At 57.8% G+C, this 18,456-nt stretch overlaps 6 protein-coding genes across 6 annotated transcripts; 3 read left to right on the top strand and 3 right to left on the bottom strand.

Annotated features, from left to right (window-relative positions):
* Window positions 1–91: 91 nt before the first annotated feature.
* On the bottom strand, window positions 92–2,861 carry DL89DRAFT_265150 (vacuolar protein-like protein sorting vps16). Its single transcript, XM_040886544.1, has one exon. It carries the CDS (start codon window positions 2,806–2,808, stop codon window positions 343–345), a length of 2,466 nt encoding a protein of 821 aa, XP_040746332.1. The 5' UTR covers window positions 2,809–2,861; the 3' UTR covers window positions 92–342.
* Window positions 2,862–3,067: 206 nt separating this feature from the next.
* On the top strand, window positions 3,068–5,699 carry DL89DRAFT_265149 (NADH-ubiquinone oxidoreductase 75 kDa subunit, mitochondrial-like protein). Its single transcript, XM_040886543.1, has 5 exons — window positions 3,068–3,359; window positions 3,468–4,680; window positions 4,703–4,963; window positions 5,021–5,452; window positions 5,481–5,699. The coding sequence occupies exons 1-5, from the start codon at window positions 3,305–3,307 to the stop codon at window positions 5,602–5,604; spliced, it is 2,085 nt and encodes a 694-aa protein (XP_040746331.1). The 5' UTR covers window positions 3,068–3,304; the 3' UTR covers window positions 5,605–5,699.
* A 171-nt stretch (window positions 5,700–5,870) lies between these two features.
* On the bottom strand, window positions 5,871–7,978 carry DL89DRAFT_265148 (uncharacterized protein). The gene is given in 4 exon segments (XM_040886542.1): window positions 5,871–6,496; window positions 6,516–6,767; window positions 6,818–7,642; window positions 7,767–7,978. The coding sequence occupies 4 exon segments, from the start codon at window positions 7,922–7,924 to the stop codon at window positions 6,175–6,177; spliced, it is 1,557 nt and encodes a 518-aa protein (XP_040746330.1). The 5' UTR covers window positions 7,925–7,978; the 3' UTR covers window positions 5,871–6,174.
* Window positions 7,979–8,051: 73 nt separating this feature from the next.
* DL89DRAFT_290769 (kinase-like protein) lies at window positions 8,052–15,211 on the top strand (the record flags this gene model as incomplete). The annotated part of the gene is made up of 12 exons (XM_040890126.1): window positions 8,052–8,124; window positions 8,495–9,248; window positions 9,605–9,614; window positions 9,672–11,633; window positions 11,665–11,883; window positions 11,921–12,037; window positions 12,072–12,148; window positions 12,198–12,639; window positions 12,695–12,796; window positions 12,831–13,154; window positions 13,189–13,829; window positions 13,873–15,211. 12 exons carry the CDS (start codon window positions 8,052–8,054, stop codon window positions 15,209–15,211), a joined length of 6,060 nt encoding a protein of 2,019 aa, XP_040746329.1.
* Window positions 15,212–15,215: 4 nt separating this feature from the next.
* On the bottom strand, window positions 15,216–16,345 carry DL89DRAFT_265147 (uncharacterized protein; the record flags this gene model as incomplete). Its single annotated transcript, XM_040886541.1, has 4 exons — window positions 15,216–15,614; window positions 15,652–15,946; window positions 15,996–16,125; window positions 16,342–16,345. 4 exons carry the CDS (start codon window positions 16,343–16,345, stop codon window positions 15,246–15,248), a joined length of 798 nt encoding a protein of 265 aa, XP_040746328.1. The 3' UTR covers window positions 15,216–15,245.
* Window positions 16,346–17,701: 1,356 nt separating this feature from the next.
* On the top strand, window positions 17,702–18,280 carry DL89DRAFT_265146 (uncharacterized protein). The gene is made up of 3 exons (XM_040886540.1): window positions 17,702–17,807; window positions 17,851–18,079; window positions 18,123–18,280. The coding sequence occupies exons 1-3, from the start codon at window positions 17,750–17,752 to the stop codon at window positions 18,226–18,228; spliced, it is 393 nt and encodes a 130-aa protein (XP_040746327.1). The 5' UTR covers window positions 17,702–17,749; the 3' UTR covers window positions 18,229–18,280.
* The last annotated feature ends 176 nt before the right edge of the window (window positions 18,281–18,456 follow it).

The following is an 18,456-nucleotide window of genomic DNA, read 5'->3' as shown; positions in this document are numbered from 1 at the left end:
CAGCTAGTATATCATTCACTGAACCACATGCGTAATTTGTCTATACAAAACAAGCAGGCAGTGCATGTAGCAAGTCTACACTTTAGCAGCTGCAAAAGGTGTTTCTACAAGCAAACCACGCGTAATGAAATCCATGAAAGCTATATTAAATGGCTTGAAAGAATTTTCACCATGAAGGCGGCAAACCAATCAAACGGAATGCAGAGTTTAGAACCGGCGCTGGGACCGCTGAGCTCACAGGCTCAGCTTGATCTTGAAGTCATTCATATTGGGAGAGAGCGTACACAGTCATTGTACAAACACGTCATCCTATTGGTGCTGAAGCGGGTCGGGCTGCTCGTATCAAATACCGCCGCCAAGCTGCTCAATCTGCACGCCAATATCATGCTGTAAAGCTGCGTCCTGTGTCTGCGCCTGGATGCGCCTCAGCAGACCGACATCCTTGCCTGCAACGGCCACCTGCGCAGCTTCATGATAGTACCCGATACGCAAAAACAGCTCTGCCCGCTCCCCTTGGTCGCACTTGGCGATATATCGGGCCGCCTCCTGATATTGCAACGCGCCAATACATTCGTCAACAAATGCACGGTACCCAATGGGCGGCTTGCGTGCGTTCGCCAGGCGTGCTAGCTCAGCCCAGTCACGGCGTTGCACCAGCGCATGCACCTTTATCCAGTAGAATCTGCGCTCAGGCACCTTGAAGTCGCCCTTGAGTTTGTTGGCTCGTGTATAGTTTCCCCGGGCCATGCATTTCGCCACAGTCTCGTTGACTGTCAGCCCGACGAATTTCTCGCCTTGCATCTCTTGTTCGAGCTGGTACTGGACCTTCAGCAGCTTGATATGTGCGTCCATCGCCTTTGTCTGCCGCGCGCTGGTCTTGTCCTTCTGCAGGATGTCCAATGCAACCTTCAAATTTGCTACCAGCTCGCCGACATCGTGCTTGTCCAAGTTGTCAATCAAAATTAGCTGCGCTGATTTGCGGCGCGCGTCTTCCTGGTAGTAGTAGTCTCTGAGAACTGGCGATTTCTGATCGATGCAGTACTTCTCAAACAGTTGGCCAGCAACACGGCTGCGGCTGATAACCTTGAAGAAGTCCACCAGCTCCATCGCTTTGAACAGATGGAATATGACAAAGTACACCAGGTCGGCATCTCCACTGCGGATCGCCTCGTCCATTGCTGTCGATTCCTGGCCCATCGATATAAGTAGCGGGACCTGGTTGCCCGCCCGAGGCTCATGTTTCAGTAGCCGGATCGCCAGCTTCTGGTATCCAGTAGTATTGGCCACCTCCGCAATATCCACGTACGAAATACCCGGTACACTCTGTAGCTTGCTCATGATGATCTTGTACAGCGCATCGTCGTCGATAGTCGATGCCCGGATCTTGGCGCACGCCCAGTGTATGTACACCTGATCTGCCGGCTCCTCCATGTAGCGGCACATGAGTATGGCCAGCTGATGCTGGTTGCGGTTCAGGAGTCGCGCAACCCAGTCCTCAAACGGCTGGCTCAGGAACTGCATAGTCGACACAGGGATGCCATTCTCATACTGTGCTAGGCAGTTGACGATGCGCAGGTGTTTGCAGATATCAACTAGCTTGTCGCCGTTGTACACGTCCAGGAAAGCCTTGCCAAAGCTTGCTGTACGCAGCAGCGCCTGCTGTATTTCAACTATAGGCTCACAGCTCGCTGCTGCTATGCATGTGTCAATGGCATATGGCAGGTCGTCGCCCAGGTCGCGAATGGTCGAGCCAGCTTGCGACGAGTGTGCCTTTATATTTTCCAAGGAGTCATACAGCATCGATGCCGGCGTTTGCAGCCCAATCTGGAACACAGCCTTGCTTTCGTCGCTGACTTTGAACAGAAACTCGTGAGCCTCCGAGTTGAACATGCGCACCCCATCCAGCTCCTGTACCAGGCACATAGGTTCGTCCGTAGGGAAGACCAGAGAGTCACCGAAAGGGCCCAGGAGCACTGCCTCCGACTCATAGCTGATCACTACTGCGTCGCTGCCGCACCATGCAATATCCGCCGGCCGCTCAGCCGCACCATGTTCCATATCCGAGAACGACTTTTGGAAGTCGGTTGACACCACCTGCACACGGCCGCTTTCTGAACACAGGACCACCAGCCGCCCGTTAGGAGATACCGAGATGCTGGAGAATGGGCCAGAGTCCAGCAGCTGGTCCTGTGTGCCGACTGCGTCGATCTGCAGGATTGTCTTGCCCGACGACAGCAGTATCTCTACGTGGTGACTCAGACTTAGGTGTGGTGGGATGATGGTCCAGCTGCTCACCTCTCCAGTATGCTTGCCAAGCATCTTGGGCTTCGGCTCGTATATGTCGTTCACGTATATGAGCTTTCCGTCGGCGGTGCGCGCAACAAAGCCCTGGTCCCAGAACCGACAGTCGACAACACCCGCCTCCTTGGCCTCATTGCCCAAGGAGAACGCTGATCCAGGCGCACTCAGCCCGAAGACACGCACACTGCCGTCCTCATGCACGCATACAAGCTCCTCGCGGCTGTTCCAGCTAAACGCAGCAATGTGCAGTCCGTCGTATTCGATTTTGCCAATAAGCAGCCCGCTGGCCGAAAACACATGGATGGCCGAGTCCAGCAGCGGGGATGGGCCAGCCTCGAGCAGCTGCCGGTCGTCGCGCAGCAGCGCTATGGGGCCGCCGAATGACGACGCTGCCACGCGAAAGTTGCGCAGATTAAGGTCGGCCCACTGCATTTGGTACAGGCGGTGCTTGCGGTAGTAAACGTCCTGCAGCTCGTGCCACTCTGCTGTCGGCGTCAGTGTCGTCATTTCAAAATTAACAGGCCGTGCAGAAATAATACAGATAATTCGGTGTTGCAGTGGGAGCAGGGAAAAGTGACGTCGCAGGCTTGTGCCAAGCACACGAAAATAACAGCCACAGCGCAGTCACGTGGTGTAATCCGCTGATTGAATTTCTGGTGCTGATCAGCCAGATGCAGATCCCGTGATTATCGTCAAGATAAGATGCCATGCCCATTTTCGGCAGCCATCTTGGGCGACTAAGGTGTGGAAACCCATCGCTTGCGGCGTCGAATTCGAAACACCGAGACCGCACTGCACGGCTGGGGAGTCCAAGCACCTATCTCACCTTCACTGAATCCCCCTCGTTTGTTTTTCAATTCGCACTCTAACAAAGGAGACGGCTATTTGTATTATTTCTCTGCTTCTTTCTTTCAAATTCGTCGCTTGCGCCCAGTCGATTTAAAAGAAGACAGACAGACTAGAAAGAACCTGGAACACCCGCCAAACTAGAAACCTAAAAAACATGCTCAGGGCAACTGCACAGCGCACACTTTTGCAGCACACGCGTCGCACAGCGGGTAAGCAGAAATTAGGCGTCCCAAACTTTAAATCGGCACAATTTTGCATTCGCCAGCCATTGGAATCACACTGTTCAATCAACAAATTGTTCTTTTGTCCACACTTAGGTGCCCGTGGGTTCCGCACCACGGCTGCTTCGCGCAAGGAAATTGAGATGTTCATCGATGGCAAGGCGGTTCAGATCGAGGAGGGCTCTGCTATCATTCAGGCTGCCGAGAAGGCTGGCGTGACGATCCCGCGCTTCTGCTACCACGAGCGGCTGGGCATTGCCGGCAACTGCCGCATGTGCTTGGTCGAGATCGAGAAGTCGCCGAAGATGGCAGCGTCGTGTGCGATGCCGGTGGCTCCGGGCATGAGTGTGCTGACGGACACTCCCAAGATCAAGCAGGCGCGCGAGGGCGTTATGGAGTTCCTGCTGGCCAACCATCCGCTGGACTGCCCCGTTTGCGACCAGGGAGGCGAGTGCGACTTGCAGGACCAGTCGATGCGGTACGGTATGGACCGCGGACGGTTCCACGAGAACAAGCGCGCTGTCGAGGACAAGGATATGGGCCCTCTGGTCCGCACCACAATGACGCGCTGCATTCACTGCACACGCTGCGTGCGCTTCATGAACGAGGTCGCCGGTACCGGCGATCTGGGAACCACTGGCCGCGGTAACGACATGCAGATCGGCACCTATGTGCACAACCCACTCAACTCGGAGCTGTCCGGCAACATCATTGACCTGTGCCCGGTCGGTGCCCTGACATCTAAGCCGTACTCGTTCCATGCGCGTCCCTGGGAGCTGAAGAACACCGAGAGCATCGACGTCATGGATGCTCTGGGCTCGAACATCCGTGTGGACTCGCGCGGTGAGGAGGTCATGCGCATCATCCCGCGCACCAACGACGAAATCAACGAGGAGTGGATCTCGGACAAGGCCCGGTTCGTGTTTGACGGCCTCAAGCGTCAGCGTCTAACCACCCCGCTGGTTCGTGACGGCGATAAGTTTGTTGCTGCTACGTGGACTGACGCCCTGCAGATTGTGGCCGAGAAGCTCAATGCCACTTCCCCCGAGCAGATCCGCGCAATTGCTGGCGATTTGGCCGATGCCGAGTCGATGGTTGCGCTCAAGGACCTGTTCAACGCCGCCGGCTCTGAGAACCTGTCGGTTGACTCGCTCAACAACACCAAGGCGCCTGCGTTTGACGTCGATGTGCGCTCCAACTACACGTTCAACACGACTATTGCTGGTGTTGAGGAGGCCGACGCTGTGCTGTTCATCGGCACCAACCCGCGCCATGAGGCTCCCGTGCTGAATGCCCGCCTGCGCAAGCCGTACATGGCCAGTTCAGTCCAGTTCGGTCCTCATTGGCAAGCCCGTCAACCTGACCTACGACTACACTCACGTGGGCGAGTCCCCCAGCGCCATCGAGGATCTGGTCCAGGGCAAGCACGACTTTGTCAAGGTGCTGAAGGAGGCCAAGCGCCCGATGGTCATTGTCGGCGGAGCGATCGGCGAGCTTGGCAACGGCAAGGACATTCTGGCCGCCGTCGCGCGTCTGGCTGACACCGTACCGTCGCTTGTCACCGAGGAGTGGAACGGGCTCAACGTGCTGCAGTACGCTGCCGGCCGCACTGCTGCCTACTGATATTGGCTTTCGTGCCCAACGGCCAGTCGTCGCAGAGGCCCGTCCAAGTTCATCTACCTGCTGGGCGCCGATGAGGTTAACCCGGCAGAGATCCCGCAAGACGCCTTTGTCGTGTACCAGGGTCACCACGGTGATGCCGGTGCTCATCTGGCCGACGTCATTTTGCCCGCTGCTGCCTACACTGAGAAATCTGCCACCTTTGTCAACACCGAGGGCCGTGCCCAGCAGACCCGCCAGGCTGTCGGTACCCCTGGCGCCGCCCGCGAGGACTGGAAGATTGTGCGTGCGCTGTCCGAGGTTGCCGGACTCACTCTGCCCTACGATGACGTTGCGACCCTGCACGCACGTATGGGCGATATCAGCCCGTCGCTGGTCAACGTTGGCGAGCTCGATCATACCTCGCGCGATATTGCGCAGCTGGGTTTGACCCAGTGGAAGGAGGGCGCCGGAAAGAACCTGTCGGGTGCCTTTGTCAAGGTCATTGAGGACTACTTACATGACGGATGCTATTTCCAGAGCCTCGCGCACCATGGCCAGGTCCTCGGCCACGTTCACCAAGAACAGCAAGAACGCTGCCGAGCATTCTTCGGGTGCCCAGGCCACGGCGTAAACAGTGAGGATCCAGTGCTTTGGGTTCGATACTACCCCCTCGTCTATTACTTTCATTTTTCTCTTTTTCTCTCAGAAATACAACTCCCAACAACATCTTGCTTGCTATAGAGTTGTGACTACGCTATGTGTCCGAGATCACATACGAGATATTGATCTGCATCTTGTAAGCTTGATTCCGCCAACACAACGGCACAAGCGGTGTGGATCTAGAGCACAAGGCAGGAGATACAGAGCGGCGAATGGTGGCAAAGCCAAAAAGGGACGCAAAGGATGGATAGGGAAAAGGAAACAACGGAATGAAAGACTACGCAGTTCACAGCAATCGGACCTTGAGACTCTAGCAGAATGGTAGGGCAGAGCGCAGTAGGGGCATCTTTGAATTTTGCAGAAATACGGCAAGCTTGCTCCTGAGTTGAGGTTTTGAGCAGGGACGGCACGTACATGGCCCAACCAGCAATCAGGGATACACTTGAATGGTCATCTTCTTTGCTGCAGCAGGTCGGTGATAGTATGCTAGATTGATCTATATTTTGGCATGCGCAAAAGGTTGTCAAAAGCAGTGCCTATCTCATCTGTACCCGCGATGCTGGCTTGGCTGTCGTGGGCCGTTAATCCACGGAGACCTGGATCTATATCTACTACGGTCAGTGTACCGCGGCGGCGAGCGCGACCTAGATCCCCGGCGACCACGATACGCATGCGCAGGCGACCTGCCCCGGTAATAGTCTCTGGGCGACCGGTATGGCTCGTACGCCTGGTGGCGCGATCCAGTGTCATAGTGTATTGGTGACCGGCGGCGTGAGTAGGCAGGGCTGCGGCTGCGGAACGGCTCCTGGCGACGCACAGATTCGTGGCGCCAGCTGTCCTGGCGGCCGGTCCGCGATGGCGATCTGTCATCCCTGCGCATACCGATGGGTTCCTGGATATGACAGGCGAGGACTGGGAGCATGCGATTCCCGAGACGACGCGAGCTCTCCATCCTCGGGCTCGATCTCTCCTTCCTCTTCCGACGATACCTGGGCGATATCTGCTGCTGGTATTTGAGGAGGTGGTGGCGGCGGCGGTGCAGATACTGGTGGTGGTGGTGGCGGCGGTAAGGATACCGGTGCAGATACAGGTACATGTGGTACAGCCGAAGCCGTCGGAATTGCTGGCGATTGGCTGCTGGTGCGATTGGTTTTGCCGAAATTGGCCTGCTTGAGGAGGAGGACGGGCTGGATGACGTGTCCATTTCGATCTCTGAGCTGGCGCGCGACTGGGTAATTTGCATATGCGGCGGGGATGGGGCAGCTGGCGGCACAAGGGGCCGATGCGGCTGAATAAGCAACCGGCGGCGGGGGCGATACTTGACGCTTCTGTTTCGTTTCCCCAAGGCCGGTGCTTCCTCGGACGGCCAGAATCCGATAAACGAGGGGATCACCCGGCCATGCACCTCCACCATGGCGTCTGGAGCATCTGCCCGCCTGCGTTTATCGCTCTGTCGCCGCAGAAAGCCGACCCGGCCCGCGGCAAAGACCTCGTCGTAATATGCATGGCCAATAATATGATCGCGGAACTCCACGGCCAGCGACGTCATACCGACATGCACAATGCGGCCAGGGAAGAACTCGGTCGAGACCGCCGTGTCAGGGTGGAGATCGTCCCGGAACAACGCATAGACCTGGTCGCCGATGCGGTAGCTCTGCTCCATGGCTTTCTTGATCATCAGCATCTGATCCCAGTACACAGCCCACGTATCTTGCGCGTGCGGCAGCGCGCTGGTATCGCGGACCGTATACATGTTTTTTGGCGCATCGCACGCGACAATCTCGGCCTGAATGCACGCATACTGCGGCGCCGTCAGCAGCGGGTCGGTGGTCGGCACAAATGCTGCGACCGAGTCCCCGCGCCGATAAAAGCTGTGCCCACCCAGACGCCCGCCTGCCATCATTCCACGCGGCCCCTCGACCTCCAGGGGCCGCGACACCGCGCCAGCGCCTGCCTCCATGGCGCCATTGATTGCGCTGCGGATTCCCGAAAGCAGGTCCTTTGCGTGTCTGCGGTGACATCAGGTGGTTGCGTGCAGCGCGTTCCAGCTGGTCCAGGCGACCCTGGCGCTGCTAGCTGCTCGCCCAGGCGCTGCTCGAGTGTGGCGATGCGATCGGGGGTATGCGGGGGAACTCGGCGGCCAGGCTGTGGAGCGCAGAATTAACCAGAGCGTCGAATTTGGCTCCGCCCTTGCTGTCTTGGAAGGAGGAGAGCAGGGCGTGGCGGAGAGTGTCGAAGGAGCCGTCCTGCTTGAACCTTGCCAGGACCTGCTCCGGCGTAACGCGCACCATGCCCGAATTTTTGTTTTGGTAGTGTGTGAATAAAAATTAAGCGCGAATGGAGACGAGGTGGACTTGCCGGGCTGGCCCCATGGCCAATGAAGCGGTTGGGCTGTTGGCTCTCCAAGCCTCGGCAAAGATGAGCGCGCAGGCGATTGATCTTGATGCACGTGAGATCGGATCGGCGCTGGGCCAATGGGCAGGCATCTGGGGTATGTGCAAGGCTTATGAGGACGCCACAATTGCAGACACGCTCTATCCAGCATCAGCTCGGCTGTGGCTGCATGCTTACAACTGCAGTGATGGCATTGGGAGGCGCTCTCGTCAGACACCAGGACAACTACAAATAACCACTCCGTTTTCCCGCCGTCCACGTCCGCGTCCCCGGTCCTTTTCTTCCTCCTCTCGCTCAATCATATATATTTTTCTTCCTGTCCGCCATCGCCATACAGAGCGACTGCATAACCCTCCAGCTGTGTGCGTTTTTCGATTGAACTAACCATGATAGAGACTCTTTGCGCCTGGAAGTTCGCAGGTCGATAGTGCCCTGCATCAGGTGTTTGACCCTCTGCATTTCTCCAGGCATGGGCGACTATTGGCATGTGATGCTTGCATCGTACATTGCTGTCTGCCTGGTCAAGCGCGGGCTGCACATTATGTCGCAAGTATTCCTGCCGCGCATCTACGGGCGCCTGGACGACAAGACGAAGCGGGACTGGGACATTGCATCCATTGGGCTCCTCCATTCATTGTACGATTCTTCGATTATTTTGTGGTATCTTGTCGACGGCACGCTGGCCAAGAACAGGATGGACGGGTATGACAAGACATTCGAGTTTCTCCTGGCGACCATGCAGGGCTACTACATCTGGGACCTGATCGTGTGCCTGACGAATTTCTCCGAGTACGGCTTCCCCTACCTGATCCACGGCGGGTTGGGCGTCCTGGGCCTGCTAATTGTGACCTCGGGGCAGTTGCAGTTCTACGCAATTCCATATCTGCTGCCCGAGCTGAGCTCGGTGTTTTTGAATATTCGCCATCTGCTGAAGTACTCGGGCATGTCCGGCACGCTGGCGTACAAGGTCAACTTTGCAGTGTTTACGGGCGCCTTCATTGTAATCCGCCTTGGCTACGAGGCGTACCAGGCGTATGTGCTGGCTGTGGACGTGTATCATGGCCAGACTGGCAGTGCGTACCGGCCGTTCGCCGTGTATTTCACCGTGGTCGGGGCTACGCTGACGTTCCTGAATGTCATGTGGTTGCGCGAGATCCTGAAGGCCGCGTACTACACGCTGGGCAAGCCGGCCAAGGCGGCCAAGACAGCCAAGAAGACCCAGTAAGAGCAGGCGGAGAGGGCCCAATCAGGGCGTTTTTGTTGCCTTAGTTTTGAGCCGAATGGATGACGACGGCTGATCCCAGTGCCAGGCATCGTCTGTCCCGCATTTTCCCTCTTTTCCTTTTTTTCATAGCCTCCAGTTTTGTGTAGGTGGTACCGTTTCAAAAAGGGTTTTTCTTCTTTGCCTCCCTTTTATATACGCGTTCGTTTTCTTTTTCCTGTTGCATGTGAGCTTTTAGGGTGATTGCAGTGGTAATACAGTAAATGCAGTGGCCATGGACGCGACAACGAAGGAAATTCAGGACAATGAACTAGCGGCCCTGAGGGCAATATTCATGGTAAGCAAGAGCGTGCAGCGTGCAGGAGGTAGCTTGTGACTCCGCTGGGTTACTCAGCAGGTTTTTGGTGACTCGGCAAGAATAGGACGACTACAAGGACGTCGAGGCCAAGACAGCGTGGAAGGTGAAGCAGAACGCGCCCGAGTTTATACTGACAGTGCGGCCAACCGACGAGTCACTGCAGGCGCAGGTGTCAGTGGGCATGCGGATCCGGCTGACAAAAATGTACCCGCAGACATTGCCGCAAATCACATTGGAGAGCCCGGTCGGTCTCAGCGACACGCAGGTGCAAGAGGCGCTTTTGGAGCTCAAGCACGAGGCACGTAAACTGCACGGCACAGAAATGATCTACGAACTAGCCATACTTTTGGGCGACTTTCTGACCAGCAATAATTCGGCGGCGCAGGCAGCGCAGCCGTCGTTCCACGCGCAGATGGTCGAGCGCGAGGAAGCCGGGCGCCAGGCCGACATGGAAAGGCGGGCGGAGCAGCACCGGCGGCAGCTGGCGGCGGATGCCGAGGAAAGGCAGGATCTGGAGCGGCGCATTCGGCAGGAGCTCGAGCGCAAGCAGCAGCAGGTGCTGACCGACCAAAGGCGCGAGAAGCAGCTGAGCGATATTGCGGATGCCGTGCATAATGTTGCCGGACGGTGGGCCGAGGGCATCCAGCTGCTGACGTTCAAGCGGCGGATCTTCCTTGACCCAGAGCAGCCGCGCAATGGGCGGTTCCAGACAGTCGCGCTGGAGGAGTCGTCGATTGTCGATCCGCTGTGCGTAGTGTACGATGCATATCCGACAGATCTGGTGGGCGCCAGCATACACTTGTCGGACCGGTTCACGGTGCAGTGCGTTGTAATCACATCCCTGCATTATGCGACAGACCAGGGCCTCAAGCAGCTGATCCGGGTGAAGACGCGCATCGAGGATCTGGCGCAGATCAGGCATTCGAACCTGGTCACAATATACGGGTGCCATCTGGAGGTGCTGGAGGAGCAGAGCCAGCATGCAGGCCAGCGGCTATGGGTACTCAGCGACACGCTGTCATCGCACGACGGATCGACACTGGAGGACGTGCTAGAGTCGTGCGGGTCGATTGCGCTGAAGCAGACACGCACGTATCTGCGACATATTCTGCTGGCGCTGGTCAGCCTGCATGCGGCCGGATTTATCCACCGGGGCATCATGGCGCGCAATGTGCTGCTGAGCAAGCAGGGCCGGGGCAAGTTCATAGCAAAGCTGTTCAACACCAGCTACCGCGAGGAGCTGATTGAGATCCACCGGCTGACGCCCTTGTCGGGCAATGTCAGCGACAACATCGGCAACGACATCCGCGTGGCGCCGGAGGTCATGGAGCGGCCCGACATGATGGGACGCAAGAACGACATTTGGTGCGTCGGCGTGCTGGCGCTGCAGATGGTGCTTGGTCTGGATGTGCTGCGTAACGTGCCCATTGGCCAAGAGCCACACGTTCTGGAAAAGCACCGCACCAGCATGGCAGTCGAGCTGTACAAGGTCATTGCGCTGATGCTGACACCCGACCACCGGCAGCGCCCGACCGCCATGGAGGCGCTGAATGACGGGTTCTTCAAGCTCGGGCTAGGCGAATCTGAGCCGTCGGTTCACCGGCAGGCCCTTGACAGCGCCTCCCGCGGCCTGACCTTTGAGCTGCAGCGGACTGCCCGCGGTGCCGACGCGCCCTCTCCGGTGCATTCGCCACAGACAGCAGCGTCGCCGCCATTCTTTGTCGCGCAAAAGAACATCCAGGGCGAGACGGCGGCAGCGCAGCCAGTCAGCCGGGCGCCATTGCCTAGGGCATCCTCGGCGGGCCTCGAGCACTTTGTGCGGCCATCAGCGTCGCGGTACCGCACAGACTTTGAGGAAGTGGAGTTTCTGGGCAAGGGCGGGTTCGGCTCGGTGGTCAAGGCGCGGAACCGCATCGACGGGCGGTACTATGCAATCAAGAAGATCAAACTAGACGCGCGCGACACCGAGGGCAACAAGAAGATCTTCCGCGAGGTCACAACGCTGTCGCGGCTGCACCACCAGAACGTAGGTGCGGTACTACACGACGTGGGTTGAGGACGTGGTGGTGGAGCCCGGCATGCCGTCGATGCTGGCAGGGCTGCCGGAGGACTCGGATGAGTCGGGCGTAGACTCGTTTGCGTCAATCAATGTTCCGTCGTCAGACTCAGTGTGGTCGACCGATGAGGATGCGTCGGATGATGATGGGTCGGGCAGCAGCACCAGCAGCACCAGCAGCAGCTCCAGTGGCAACGAGGATAACGGCAAGGGCCTGCTGGTTAGCACAGAGCGACCGGACAAGTGCCAGTGGTGAGCTGGCGAGCCGGTCGGAGGGCGATATGACAAGCGGCGGGCGCAGTGGCGGCAATGTGTTTTCGGCGATCCGGTTCGGCACAATGGGATCAGGGGGAGCCGGCGAAAAAGACGCGGGGGTGCAAGCTGCCGGTGCGGGAATTCAGGATCGAGTTCACTGACTCGCAGCAGAACACGACGACGACACGACCGACGACCAACACAGGCGAAAGCAGCCTGGAAGAGGAAGAGTCAGGACAATATCCAGTTTGAGTATACCAGCGACGAGGCGGATGGCAGGGATGATGACGACTCGTACCTGGAGGATCTGATGCACAGCAATGCGCAGCGGCGGCAACGGCGGACAGGGCTCGAGCAACAAGCGCAAAGCGGGGCGACGGCTAGCAAGGCGGGGCGGCAGACCCAGATTCTGTACATCCAGATGGAGTACTGCGAGAACAAGACGCTGCTGGATCTGATCCGCGAGGGCATCGAGGAGAAGGAGTGCTGGCGGCTGTTCGGGCAGATCCTCGAGGGTCTGAACCACATCCACCAGAGCGGGGTGATCCACCGCGATCTGAAGCCAGTCAACGCGTTCCTGGACGGGGCAGGGGATATCAAGATTGGCGACTTTGGGCTGGCAACATCGAACTTTGCGCCGATCGACCAGACGTCACGGCTGGCCAGCCTGGACAAAAGCGTGGAGGAGACGATGACAGCAGATATCGGCACATCGACGTACGTCGCGCCAGGAGGTGACGGCCAAGGGAAGCGGGGCGACGCGATACAACCAAAAGGTGGACATGTACTCGCTGGGCATCATATTCTTTGAGATGTGCTATCCAATGAACACGGGGATGGAGCGGGCGACGGTGATCCACAATCTGCGCAGCAGTGAGGTTGTGTTCCCGGCGGACTTTCCAGGTGGACAAGATGCCGCTGCAGCACCAGATCATCCGGCGGCTGCTGAGCCATAGCCCACGGCAGCGGCCGTCGAGCGCGGAGCTGCTGGAGAGCGATCTTCTGCCACCGCGAGTGGAAGACGAGTACCTGCGGGAGACGATCCGGACGATTGCGAACCCGTCGCAGCCGTACTTTCCAAAGTTGATGGACTCGCTGTTTGGACATACGCCAGACAAGCACATTGACGCGACATTCGACTACCGGGCGAGCGACATCCCGGTGGACCAGCTCAACTCGGTGTTCCTGGACCGGATCCGCGAGCTGATGACAAAGGTGTTCCGGACGCACGCGGCAGTAGGAGCTGTCGACGCCGGTGCTGGCGCCCAAGGCGGACCTGCTGGATATGTGGCAGAAGCCGGCATACTACCTGGATCCGCGCGGCAACGTGGTGCAGCTGCCATTCGACCAGAAGGTTCCGTTTGCGCGGTACGTGGCGCGCAGCCGCATGACGGAAATCAAGCGGTACAGCTTCGACCGGGTGTTCCGGGCCAACCCAATCGGTGGGCAGCCGCTGACGGGCAATGCGGTGTCGTTTGATGCGGTGACCAACCGTAGCGCACACGCGGTGGCAGCGGCGGAGGTAGTGGCAGTCACGTGTGAGGTATTCCACGAGCTGCCAGCGTTCCGCACGGCGCGGCTGGAGCTGCAGCTCAACCACATGGCGGTGCTGGATGCAATCCTGGCGTTCTGCGGGATCCTGCACCCGGCGTGGGCGGCACCGGCGGGGCGGGCAGCGGACGATGCGGAGGAGGGCGCACGCCATGTGCAGTTTGTCCGCAATGTGTGCCAGGCAATCAGCAGCAGCGCGCGCGAGAAGCCGCAGGCGGTGAGGCAGCGCATCCAGATGATGTGCCTGGCGACCGGCGTGTCGCTGCAGGCACCGGCGCTGGATCGGCTGCAGACGTTCATGGCCATCCGCGGCGACCTGAATCACGTACAGCGCGAGGTTCTGGGGCGGATTGGGGCCGAGTGCGGCATGGCCGGGACGCGGTTCGCAGCGCAGGGCGCCGAGTACGCGCGCGGGGCAGGCGAATGCATTCAACGAGCTGCGGTATGTGGAGGCGGCGGTGCGGCACTTTGGCGTACGCATGCCTGTCGCGTATGTGGCACTGTTCAGCCACAGCTACGCGTACTGCAAGGGCGGGTACTGCTTCCAGCTCGCCACCGAGCCGCGGCGGGGCAAGGCGCCGCTGGTGCTGGCCACCGGCGGGCGATACGACGGGCTGCTGCGGCGGTTCGGACACCTGGCAGGCGAGTACGCCAAGCAGCCCACCGAGCCGGCAGTGCCAGACACCGAGCTGTCGCCGTTTGCGAGCCGCACCGGTGCTAAGCACTCGCACGCAGTGTGGCGGCAGATGTATTCCAAGGAGGACGCGCCGGTGGCGATCGGTACGAATCTGTCGGCGGGCAGCGCGGTGCTGGGCACGGCACGCGACGTGGTGTGCCTGGGAGTGCAGATCGACCTGGACCTGGTGGTGCAGGAGATGGCGCGGTACCAGCAGAATGTGCTGCAGAACGCTGACGCGGCGACGTTTGGGCTGTGGACGCGCAAGCGCTGCGACGTGGTGGTCGCGTCGTTCGGCACCAAGCCGCTGCTGCGCGAGCGCATCTCGCTGGCGCGCGAACTGTGGGCCAACGACCTGCGCACCGACTTCCTCTTCAACGACGACCCCGACATGTCCATGGAACGCCTGGTGGACATCTGCCGCGACCAGGGCATGAACTGGATTGTCACGCTGAAGAAGCGCTCGGGCACCAAGCGCCGCCCCGACCACGACCGCTTCGTCTACAAGGTCAAGAACATCCTGCGTCGCGTCGAGAGCGAGGTCCCGCGCGACCGCCTGGTCGAGTGGCTGCACACCGACATCAGCGAGCAGCTCAAGCAGGACCTGCTCACCCACGGAACCCGCGCCATGGCCAAGCCGGAACGGTGCCTGCCCGAGCCAAGCGAGCCGCCCACGCTCACTGCCTCAGAGCCGCCCGGCCGTCTCGACATCACCATTGTCAGCCCGCATAGCTCGGCCAAGAACCTGAGCCGCGCCAAGCACAAGCAGCGTATGATGCTGCTGGACCGTGCGACCGCCAGCGCCGGCCGCATCATCGCCGAGGTCGCCCGCACCGCGCCGGTGCTGGCTATTGAATTGGGCGATGAGTTCCTGCGCCGGCTGATGGGCGAGCCCAGCATCCTGACTGACCACGGCCTGAAGCGCATCCTGGAGCTCTGCTCCGCCCACCAGCGCTCGCATATCATCGAGCTGCGCAACCACATGGAGCGCTGCAGGCGTGAGGGCGTCGCCTACGTCTGGCTGTACTCGACCAAGTCCGAGACTGCCGTCAACTATAAGCTGTAACCAAAAAAACAACCAATTTATTTTCTAATCCACACTACTTGCCGAGCTCCGCTGCCAGCCGGTCAAACTCGGCCTCCTTGGCCGCCAGGTCCTTGACAAAAGCGTGCTCGGGACTGGCTGCCTTCAGCTGCCCCAGCAGCCGTGCGCGCTGGTCCGCCGCACCGCCTGCAAGCGTCTCCAGCACCAGCCGGTTCGCTAGCGTCTCGGCGTCCCTGGGATCGCGCTCGGTCGCCTCCTCCAGCAACCCGCGCGCCTCTGGATACTCCGCCATCTGCAGCTTGGCCACCGCCTGCGCTCCCAGCAGCCTGACATTGGCCGCCGCCTGCGCCTGCGCCAGCTCCTCAAACACATATCCGGCCTCGCGCGCCCCTCCCCTGACCACGCCCACCCACGCCTCTGCCAGCTGCGCCAGCGGTGCGTCTTCCTGCCCACGCACGCACGCGCTCCACCAACTTCTGCGCCAGATCCGCCCGGTTAATCCGCAGATACACACTGACCATCACGCACACGCACTCCAGGTTCTTCGGGTGCCCCGCCAGCAGACGCAGCGCCTCACTATACTGCCCAGCATTCGCCAGCACCTGCGCACCCACCGCCGCAAACACCGCCGAACTGGCCACTGCCGGATCCTCCGCCAGCCGAAGCACTATCGAATGGTCTGCCTGCCCATTGGCGTGCTGCTGCGCCAGCTGCCGCACCGCTTGCAGCACCGGCGAAGTAGTTGAGGCGGGCAAGCTCGTTTAGGACCAATGGATGATTGCCTTGGCCCAGGTATGCGCGGTACTGCAGGCTGTCGCGCTCCACTTGCGCGTCCGGGGAGAGCCGCGTCAGAGACGCCAGCGTGCTGAGCGATTGCGCGTATGCGCCCAGGTACAAGAGATTGCGTGCTGTGAAAAATTCGTCGACTACTTCCGCTCATTTTGCTGGTTCTTCTTTCCTTTGTGCTGTGATGATGAATGGTGAAGGAATTGTAAAAGAGTTGAGGAGAAAATGCGCACGTAGCTTTTGAGAGAGCGGTAGGTGATGAAGTCGGCAATGACGGTTTTGCCGCTGATTGGCTGATCATTATATGCTAGCTGCCTGAGTGGGAACAGTTGCACCTTAAATCTGAATCTGTCCAGGATTGCTACGCATGAAGCGCGCTGAGCGCAGGCACATAACAGTGGAGATACACGACATTACCCTGGGCTTTTTCCTTCAGATGTCACTACTTCATTCAGGGCACCGCTGTCCTCCGTGGCCCTGCTGAGCGGGAAGCCTACCACGCATACGCACCGGTCGCAATAGACTGCATGATAATCACAGTGGATACCGTGTATGTCACATGGAAAATGATAGCGATGCAACGGCATTATCCACAATTGCCTCACAGACTCACTGTATAGCAAGCAACACCTGCACTGACCAGTGGTCTGGCACCAGGAGTGCGATCTAGTATGCATTTGGCCCAGACGGCGATGACCAAAGAGGATGACCTGCCCTTTCAAGTGGCACCCGCTGGACTTCAAATAGCTGTCCAACTACACCAATCCGACCTGTGCCAGGCAACTCTCGCTACTCTTACCCATGGCAAAATACAGCTGTTGTTCGTAAAATGCTTTTCATTCACTCCTACGGACCTGGAGTACCGAGATTTATAGCCCTGGTATTGTGTTCTTGGGTACGGTACACTTGGATAGACAGCCTCCGTATGGGCTGTCCTGGAATTTTATGCAATGGCTATTGTGGCCTAGGGGTCTTGATCCATGGGCTTCCTTAAATTATGTGGATTTGGAGCCGCAAGCCGTATCCAGTTTGGCACAGCTCAGATCCGCTTAGGTTTGCCGTACGCTCTTGATGCCAAGTAGCATTTTTGATACACACTGTCCATTCCTCTGATTATTCAAATGCTCAATATACTTGTTGCGTTCTTTTCGGCGTCCTCATGACAGTCGATATTGGACTGAGTATATCTGTGCCTCTATTTTATCTACTCGGAGTATATTAGGTTGAATTGTTGTGCTAGCATGTCCATTTGTTTTTGATTAAAAGGCATCAATAGCATTATTGCTTTCAGTATTACTTTAGCAATCGTGTTAATGTAGACTTTTAAGCACCTAACTACGAGTCACCCTGATGCAGTGATCTCTACCCATGGTTCATTTTGTCTGCATGTTTGCAGAGCATTTGTTTCTGTAAAGCGCATCACCTGTCCCTGACTTCCATCAATATCTGCTACAGGGCATATTGTCTCAGTGAATAGGGGATTTTTGGAATGTATTTTTATTGTATCAATTGAGACTATTGCGCGCCATTGTAAGCAGGGCTCCAGCATTCACGAAACCAGTTCTATAATACGCCAATTTGTCCGTGCATCAAGTCTGAACTGTCAACCACAGTTCATGATTGAAGATCTATTCAGCCATTACGCTCTTTTGAAGGGTTTATTTTCCTGGAAACATATATAAGCGATGGTCGGTCCGCCGGATAGCGACGACATGTGCTTTGCACACCAAAACTCATCGCTGTACACACATACATACAATTTTCCGACGCACAATGAATTTTTCCATCGGCAACTTGTCCGCCAATTCATTCTTTGTCCTTTTCAAGACGAGTCCCACTGATCCAAAGGCATCTTGGAGGCGTCTAACTCACAGTCCAGACCATCAGCTATACGGTGGACCCGCTGATCCGCTTCGGCTACATCATTGTGGTCAGTTCCAAGGGTTGGTTTGCTGCAAAGGCGTATGGTGATTCGGTCTATTCCATTGATGAGGACGGCGAGATCCATTGCCGCCAGTTCTTTGAGAACGGATTCTTCCCTATGTTTATTGCAAACTTTGCCGTGAACCAGAACATCACTGCTCTTAACGATATGAAAACAGGGTTAGCCGAGGTTCATGGTCGGATCGACTTGCTCAATGGCAAGGCTACGGATGGACAGCCCGGATCAAACCGTCCCCAGGCTTCTTCGCCAAACTCCCCACGGCATGGAATCGCTGTCAAGGCGCCTCAGTATTCTTCAGTGCTATTAGTGCTTGTTATTCTATTGTATAAAACGCTCACTCTGTCAAAATACATCCTTACCCTTACCACATAAGCCCAATTCCTGTACAATTGGGCACAATATAATCACGCTCTTGCATGACTGCCCTTCGTGATTGTGTTCATAATTGACTTGGAACCTGACAACATCCACGGGCGATTTAGGATGCCTGACAAACCCATGTCTGATAATGCTACTTTTCACTAAAAGTGCCAGG

The sequence above is a fragment of the Linderina pennispora genome (genome assembly GCF_002104995.1).
Source record: "Linderina pennispora strain ATCC 12442 chromosome Unknown DL89scaffold_2, whole genome shotgun sequence".
Taxonomy (NCBI): domain Eukaryota; kingdom Fungi; phylum Kickxellomycota; class Kickxellomycetes; order Kickxellales; family Kickxellaceae; genus Linderina; species Linderina pennispora.
This window is presented reverse-complemented; position numbering and strand designations above follow the sequence as displayed.